This window comes from Pteropus alecto, unplaced genomic scaffold (genome assembly GCF_000325575.1).
Source record: "Pteropus alecto unplaced genomic scaffold, ASM32557v1 scaffold359, whole genome shotgun sequence".
Classification (NCBI taxonomy): domain Eukaryota; kingdom Metazoa; phylum Chordata; class Mammalia; order Chiroptera; family Pteropodidae; genus Pteropus; species Pteropus alecto.
The window spans coordinates 950,450-959,266 of record NW_006443119.1 but is presented as its reverse complement, the minus strand read 5'-3'; the positions used below and the strand labels follow the sequence as shown (position 1 = coordinate 959,266).

Below are 8,817 nucleotides of genomic sequence, written 5' to 3'. Positions count from 1 at the left end.
TCCATAACTCTATACATGTTATTTTTTAACAAAAATCTATGATGCGCTCATTGTTAGCTCCACTTTCCAGATGAGGAAACTGAAGACTAGGGAATAAAAGGATTTGCTCAGAGTGTGGGGCTGAGCAGGATTTGAACATAAGCTTAGCAGAATGAGATTCCGCTGCACTGTGCCGCCTTCTGAAGGCCTATACTAGGAGCTTCTTCCTGCCATTGGCTCCTTTTCAGTCCCATGAAAAGGAGATGTTCATGACAGACACTAGGCAGGAATGAGGACTTCCTTCTGCCAGCTGGCTGACCAGAACCTCACCTAGGTGGCCTGCTGCTATGAGGAGACTCAGGGTACAGTCTTAGGAACATTGATAAGCTCCTACAGTGGGCCCGATTCTGTGTTAGCTACCTTGTCATATGAACTCATTTAATTTTCTCAATAACTCCGTGAAATGAGTCTTATTAGTTTCACTTTATAGATAAGAACACTGAGTCTCAGAGAGGTTTAGCAACTTGCCTCAGATCACACATCTGAGAAAGGCGGAGTTTGGCTGAAGTCCCAGCTCAGTGCTCCCCTTGCATCTGAGCTGCCCTCTGTGGGACACTGCATAAGAACTGTGCTGCTTTTCCCTCTCTCCCAAGGGACTGTAGGTTCCTTGAGCTCAAGGTCCCGGCCTTTTTAACACTCAGCCTGGTGCCGTGAGCCCTCAGTGCAGGCTGAATGAATATCTTTTGACCATATGTAAATGGCTGATCACAGTCAGAGGATGCTGGATTGGAAAATGCTCTGGTAGCCCTGTGGGTTACTACTGAAGATGATTGGTACCACTGAGTTTAATGTCTAATCATTCCAGGGAGGAGGAGATGACATATGCTGAACATTTGCTGTGCCTGGGACTTTGCAACCATTATTTCATTTTATTTAAGGGAGCCAAGGTTTTTCTCATGGAGAAAGGACCGTTCTGTCCCTCCCTTAGAACATAGCACAGGCTGGGGAGCTCGGAGACTGCCCCTTGTCAAATCGTCTCCTTTGCTCCTGCAGGATTTGGGAATTTATCACATTGAGATGAAAGGCACCACTGCTGCGTCCTGCCTCTGGTCCTCGCTTCCCTGGTCTCAGCAGGGGGAGCTGGGCCCAGGGCTCAAGGCTCTCTCTCACAGGCCTTTACTGTCCCCCAGCATTGCTCTGGCATTGTGAGCCTTGCTACCTAAGACTGGAGGCTAGAGACTGGGGTTGCCAAGCAGCCTGCCCTTTGAGGAGCCCGAATGACACCTCCGCCTCTGCTCAGTCAGTCTACAAGGAGCTGCTGAAACCGCACAAAGCAAGGAGAAATCCCAGGCCCTGGTCTTGGCCTCTGACCTCTAAGATCCTCCTGCCTTTGGAGAGAGGGGCCCCAGAACTGGCCACGACTACCTTCTGTGGGCACAGATGCCCAAGACGTGCTGAGTCACCAAGAAGCGTCAGCTGGGAGAAAATCAGTCCTGAACGGTTTGGGGGAAGAATCAAGAATGGCAGGGCTGCCGATTACTATTATTCTCATTAGTTAGCGTGCAAATAAATATTCATTAGGAATGAACATCCTGTACTTCAATGGCATCTTAGGAACACAAAAGGCTTTGTATCTTTTAAAGTCCTTGAGGGCAAGGACTGGACTTACTTTTCTGATGGCTCCTTCCTTCTTCGTATCCCACCCCCCTGCCCAGCCCCCCACTCCCATCAGGCACCGAGCATTTTACTGGGCGCATCCTTGGTGCTCAGGAGTTGCAGTGAAAATTGAAGTGAAGTGCAATGGAGTCAAGTGCCTCCTCTTCTCCAGAAGGCAGGGAGATTCTTTATATTTAATGGCATGAGAAGCAGAAGCCAGAATTGGTGCCCAAACTCACCCAGCGACAGAGCTAGGAAGACAAGCCTGCGACTATAGCCCCTGATCAGTAGCCAGGTTACGACAGACATTTTGTCTCATTTCCTTCTCTCTTTCTCTGTTCCGTTTACATGCAATGATTAAATACATAACTCCGAAATATCAGCGGAGATCGTTACAAACTGACATTCTTTTTCTGTCCCTATCACCTCTCACTCAACCTCAGAAAGCTGGCCTGGGAGCAGAACCACCCAGACAGCACTTTCCACTTTTCTCCTCTCATTCCAGTTACAGTTTCACGATTTTAAGAATTGTCTCGTCTTTTATTTATAAAACAACAGTTATTTGTAACTTAGGCTCTGACGGTGGAAATGAACTCAGGGTGTGATTTTGGGGACATGAGAAGTATGAAAATTTCGGAAGAATTACTTTCATTAATTTTGCTTTTGGCTGAAGATATACTACAAATATTTTATTTTTCCTGTTATAATTTTTCTAGTTCATCAGAAGCCAAGTGTTTGACAAAATTAGTCCAGTTTGTTTAACTTTATTTATGATTCTATCTCATATACATTTAAAATGATCAATAATATGGGTTAAAATTAGCAAGTCAAATATATCTTAAATCACTACCAAAAATAAAGAACATTTTCAGAAAACATAATCCCAACATTATAAATCAGTGATATGTCAAAAATTGCCTCCTTGAGCATAGAGCAAAGAATTCACATGCTAGTGAATAAATTCCTTGCAGTTTGTTTCCTTGTTTCCACCGCCCCCCCCCATTACTATTACTTTCTGTAGAAAAAGGAGAGATTTAAAAAAATCTAGGTCAGTGATTTCTTCAAAATCAATCTGACTATATATATTTTTTATGCAGGGACATTAAGTTCATTTACAATGTTGTTCAATCATCACCCTCATCCGGCTTCAAAATTTTTTCGTCCTCCCAAATCTTAGCATTAGAGTTTTAAATATTCATTTTCTTTTTATTCAGTAGGAAAATCGCCCATTCTTTTCCCAGCCTGTGCCTTGGAGATAAGAAGAAGGAGGATTATAATCGCTCTCATTTATTGAGCTTGCCAGGTACTTTATAAACATCTTTTAATCCTCATAAAATCTGTGCCTAGCCTCTATTTCATAGATGAAGAAGCTAGAACTGGCCAAGCACATGCAGGAGGGTGGATTTGAGTCCAGAGAAGATGCCTCTCAGCTCGCCTCCTCCATTTCTCCACACCCAGACAGCAACCGGCAATACCGTCTGCTCAGTCTGTGCCAAAGTCAGGACATGTGAGGGCAGTCGCTTCCCCACACGCACACGCACACACACGATCCTGGGTCTTGGCTTTATGATCCTGGGTCTCTGAACTGAAGTCTCTCTGCGCTTCCCACACCCAGTTCCTCCTCTCCACTTCCCTGTCCTCCGTGTCACCTCCCTGGTCCTCCCGTGGGTCCTCCTCCTCCACCTCCCTGCAAACCCTCTTCCTGGGCCGACCTTGTGAGAAGACAAACTTCCCTCGTCCTCCCTCCTCCAGGATCCTCTCTCGCCTCCCTGTATTAACTGAATCCTGGCTTTCTCTGGAATCGCCTCCCCCAATCGCTCTCTCCAGTGGGGGCTATTTCCACACCCCACTCGTCACAGATGCCAGAGATGGGGCTGGGCTTGCCTGGGCAGTCACTGCTTCTATCTTCCTCCCTCTGTAGAATGAAGCTCATCCCCCTGAAGCTTGGATCAGATCCCTCCACACCTTCAAGACCTCACCTCTGCTTCTCATCTTGCCAGCACCCCCTCTCGCACCTCACCCTGTAGCCTCCGCCCCTCAGGATCACCTCACAATTCCTTCCCCTCCAACAGTCTTCACCTTCTCTCTGCTTCAGCCTCTTCTTCCCAGAGCCAGACCTAGGACCTCTGTAAAATCCCGAGTACTCCCCCACTCTGTGACCACGCTCTCCTTTCCCTGCATCCCCCTCATGTCCTCATTTCGTCCACCTGCCCCTGCTCCTCAACCTCTGATACCCAGCCCCAGCCCTTCAGCCCTCTCCTTGTCTCTCTTCTTTCCTCCAGGTTTCTCAGTGCCCTCACAGCTCTATTCCTCAGCTACTCTTGTCTGGAAAAACCTTAGTCCCAGGCGCCTTGCTCCTGGCTCTTACTCAACACAGAACAACACAACACAGGCTCCACCTCAGACTCCTGGTATCCCCCTTCAGCTGAGCCCTGAGTGTCACCTATCAGTTCTTGTCTTTGTCCTTGATTAGCTCCTTTATCCGTTTCTCTCCAGAGTAACTGGCAAAGCTTCACTGTTGTTCTTAAGACTTCTACTTTGTTCTCTCTCAACAGAAGATGGTGCCTCTTATTTTACTTAGAAAAAGTCAGACTTTCGGTCTTGAACTCCCTCAAGTTCCCACCCTGTGAATTATAGGTGTACGAAGCAGGATGTTAAAGTGGAAGTTTCAGAGGAGGCACTACAATTTGACAGATGTGTTGGGAGACAGACTCCCCTCCCCGCCCCTGCCTCAAACCTTGTGCATTTCCAAAGGTTCATGAGCAAGAATCTGTTAGGTGACTCTAAAACCCACAGCATGGATATAAAGGATTGAAAAGAAAGGTTAGAAAGGACTTCATTGGAGAGAGTAGTGTTGTGGGTACACACAACCTCTCCCTTCCCCCCGCCCCCAACACACACACACAAAAGGGAGAACAAGTAAGGCCTCACCTCCAGCCAAAAGAGGGCTTCAGGAGGCAACTTGGGAAACTTAACACCTGACCCCTGGAGTTTGGTGGCTGCAGTGGATTTATGTCTGACATGCATCTGAGGGATCCAAGGCCAAAGGCAACAGGCAGAGCATCTTTTACAAATTAAGTCTATCTCTAGTCCTTTCTCATTAGTAGGCAATGATGAAAAGAGCTCTGCTCGGTGCCGCTGCAGTAAACACCTACACGAGTTGGGTCGCTGCAGCCATGGAGCAGAAGAGCCATGAAGCGGTTAGTCAGATGAGGAGAATATGCTTAAGCTAATAAAACTATATGCTACTTTCTCAGAAGGTTTGTAGATTCAAGTATGTATAACTGCAGACCCCCTACCTGACCCTGGTTAGAAATACTGTTCTATAGGTTAATAAATGCCACCTGCTCACCTCTGATGCCTTAATTTTTCTACTCCCTGTCTCTAGACAAAATCGCCTCAGTTCTTGGCTCACATCATTCTATTTCTGGCCTTTGCTCATGCTGTTTCATCAGCTTTGAAGCCATGTCCTCTAGGAAGCCCTTTCTAGATTCTGGCCTTGAGCACATGCACTTTTACTGTGGTCTCCAAATATCCAGGGTGTATCTCTATCATTGCATTTACTGTATTGTATCACAATTGTCTTTTAAAGTGTCTATATCTACTACTTAAGGTAATGTGGGGCCTAACACAGTGCCTGGTATATAGCTGGTGCTCACATACATTTGGTGAATGAATGAATAAATGAATGAATGGTACCTGCCGGTCCGCCAGATCAATCTTGTTCCCCAGCACCACCATGGGGTAGGACTGCTCCACCGGAATGATTTTGGCCAGAACATCACCCCGCCAGGTATTCAGGGCTTCAAAGGACTCCAGGTCAGTGACATCGAAAGCCAGGATGCAGCCATCGGAGCCTTTGTAGAATGTGGACACCATGGAGCGGAATCGCTCCTGTCCTCCTGTGTCCCAGATCTGGGGGGAAGAGCAGATGCACCGTGGGGCTGTGATGAGTGGCTGGAGATAGGCCCAATTGGGTCACATTGTGTCAAAGCTTGCTTTTCTGAATAGGGAGCAGACAGCCCCAGCACAGATGCATGTGGTCCTTTCACACACAGGCATCTTGACCCTGTCACTCACGTACACTACAGTATCTTGGCACCAACATTTAGCATCCAAGAGTACTTTTACACCTGAGCTCTTGTTTTTCTCTTAGGTCGTCAGGACAGGTATTATTCTTCCTATATGACAGATTTGGACCTTGAGAGTGACTTGCCCAAGGCCACTTGCCAAGTTTTCCAGGGAATCTGAGAGGAGTGGGGCCTCACAACTCCTAGATTAGAGCCCTTCCTTCTAGATCAAGGATCAGCAAATTTTCTTCTATAAAGGGTCATGTAGTAAATATTTTAGACTTTGTAGATCATAATGTCTGTTACAACTACTCAACTATATTGCTGTAGTTTGAAAGCACCTTGCATAGACCAGGGCATGACTGTGTACCAATAAAATTTTATTGACAAAAACAGGTGGTGGACCAAATTTAGCCCATAAGCTGAAGTTTGCTGATGTCTGCTCTAGACCATTCTAGCTCATGGTACACACTGCTGTGTGAGTGGCTGTCCAGAGAACATCAGGTGATTTTCAGGCATGCATGTTGAAGAGGAAAAGGGAGGGCTGCTCACCTGTAGCTTCAAAGTTGTGTCATCCAGTATGATAATCTTGGAGAGGATGCTGGCCCCCAGTGTGGTCTGGTAGTCCTCATAAAATGTCTTGTGCACATATTGGTGGAGGAGGGAGGTCTTTCCTACACTGAGGGAAAAACCCAGGTACATGTGAACATACATGTACAAACACACACGCGCGCGCACACACACACATTCATACCATTCTTAAGATCTTACCATGCCCCTCTCACCGCTGTTTCTCCCTGAGATTCTGAATGTCAAACATTTGTGGTCCAAGGACCACACTTTGAGTAACAAGGACGTAGGGCATGGTTTCCAGAAGTAGGGACCAGTGAGTGAATTGGTTTGGAGAGACCCAAGTCCCCAAAGCAAAGCAAGGGTCAGGTCTTTCCTGTATGTGGCAGGAGATGGGAAGGCAGATAGATGCTAAGTGGCTTGTGACTGCAGGGCTTGGACCAGAAACCGGGTAGTCTGCAGCTCCGCCCCCAGCCTCTTTCTCCCACCAGAGCTCTCTTCCTTGGGGTGGGATGCTCCCCCTGGCACCACCCTGAATCAGAGGGGGACCCACGAGAGGTGGGAACACATCCAGGAGGTCTCAATTCCCTTGGCTAGGGGCTGCTTCCCAACCCCCAGACCCCAAACTGAGCTTGGCGTACCCCAGGGCTCCGATGATGATGAGCTTCAGGTCCACCTTCTTCCGGGGATTCATGGAAGGGCTTCAGAACCTATAAGGAAACAGAAGTAGTCTACATGCCGGCCAGAAAGTCCTCTGTGGCTGAGGTGGCCTCTGCTTTCCCCTCCTAGATGTGTAGATCACTGCCAGGGGCCAAGGTTGTTCCCCAAAACAAGCGGATACCTCAGCCACACTTATGTACCCTCCCTTTAACTTACCCTGGGAGCTTCCCCAAGGTTGGAAGGGTGGTGACTCCACAAGACAGGTGCATCTGTCACTCTTCAGCTCTACAAACCCTGCAGGCTGGAGTGCCAGGAAGGCCAGAGAGGATTGAACAAAAGCCTTGCTGACAGTCAAGACTGGAGCCAGGATGGAGGGCAGTGTGGGAAGAGGAGATGGGGGCAGGACAAGGGGTCCATTGTCAGGACTGCCTGCGAGGCTTTGGATGGAGGAGAGCCCCTCCCCCAGGCCGAGGTGTTGCTGCAATTGCAGAATCAAAAGCTCTTCTCTAAGGCAGCTGGTGGGGTTGTAATTGGTACATGTTTCTGGAAAGCTACTTGGCAGCAAGTGGTGAGAGACTTCAACATGTTCCTGCCCTCCATTTCTAGGAATTTGTCCTAAGGAAATAATCCGAAATGCGGGCAGACTCTTGTTCAAGAATGTTCTTCACAGGATTATTTATAAACATCTAACATTAAAGAAGTGGTTAAATAAATCATGGCACACCATGGACTATGAAGCAGTCATCAGAAAGGAGATTTCGAGCATATTATAATAATGTGGGTAGGCGCTGCCATAGGGTCTAAACGGAAAACAGAAGACACTAAACCGTGCATGCAATACCCCCCCAAATACTAAAATGAATTCCTACTTGTATAGAAAAAGTTCTGGAAAGAAATCTATAAAAAATTTAGGTGGTTAATTTTGAGTAGTAGGACATAATATGATTTTAATTTTGTTCTCTATGCCTTTTAGTGTGTTCCACTTTTTTACAATAAACATGTCAAACATATACTCTTTCTAGAAGAGAAAAATATATGTGTTTGCATGCATTTTATAAATACATATATAAATTCACATATATTTATTCGTTTTATTTTATGTCTACTGTATGTGAAGCCCTGCACTAGACACGAGAGGAGCAAATATGAAGCAAATAGGACATCTCCCCCACCCACTCCCCGGGGGAGAAAGGGTAGGGCTGAGCAGTTACTCCAGAGAGAAAGTGTCGGGTGCCCCCACAGAGGCACAGAGAAAGTGCTGTGGGAATTCAGTGGGGAAGGGAAGCCGGCAACTGAACTGGGTCCAGACAAAATGAGAGCCGTGGCTGGGGGCTGGTATTTCAGAGGGAGGTAAGGACCCTCTGAAAGGGAATGACTTGGGAACAGGTGAGTGGAGAAGGTGGATGGTTTGCTTCAGGGCGGGGCGAGGCGAAGGAGTGGAGAGAGGAAAGCCTGGAGAGGGAGCAAGATTGAGAGGAGTCATGAATATCAGATGAAGGATCCTGTCATTCACTCATTCATTCATTCATTCATTCATTCATGAAACATGTCCTATGCTCCAGACGTGTGAGGAAGGGGACTCAAGGTATTAACCGGGGCTGGCATTTTGGGGTATGGCTGCCCACAGGAAACCAGCCAAGGGAGAGTGGTTCGGAAAGAAAGTCCTGAAAGGCACAGGCCTCTGAGCATCAGCCGCCACTCCAGAAGGGGAGTGGGGAGCAATAGGGAGCTCTTTCCTAAAAGCTTTGGTACCAGCATGCTAACTTAGCTTCAAAAGCCAACGTAGCGCCTTGGGAAGGGATTCAGAACAAAAGGGAAGTGGTGGGGTCGTGGAAGGGGAAGGGGGAGAAGTGGGGAAGGAACCCCCAGTGGGCTGCGCTGA

General features: G+C 47.4%; 1 protein-coding gene across 1 annotated transcript in view; it reads right to left on the bottom strand.

Annotated features, from left to right (window-relative positions):
- RAB7B (RAB7B, member RAS oncogene family) overlaps positions 1-8,817 on the bottom strand; it is a 21,258-nt gene that overhangs the window by 7,471 nt on the left and 4,970 nt on the right. Inside the window, exons 2-4 of the mRNA XM_006922840.3 lie at positions 6,917-6,985; positions 6,258-6,384; positions 5,335-5,550 (exon numbers count right to left, since the gene is read on the bottom strand). Of these exons, the coding sequence (XP_006922902.1) occupies positions 5,335-5,550; positions 6,258-6,384; positions 6,917-6,969 (396 nt within the window). The 5' untranslated portion in view covers positions 6,970-6,985. The remainder of the gene's footprint in view (positions 1-5,334; positions 5,551-6,257; positions 6,385-6,916; positions 6,986-8,817) is intronic.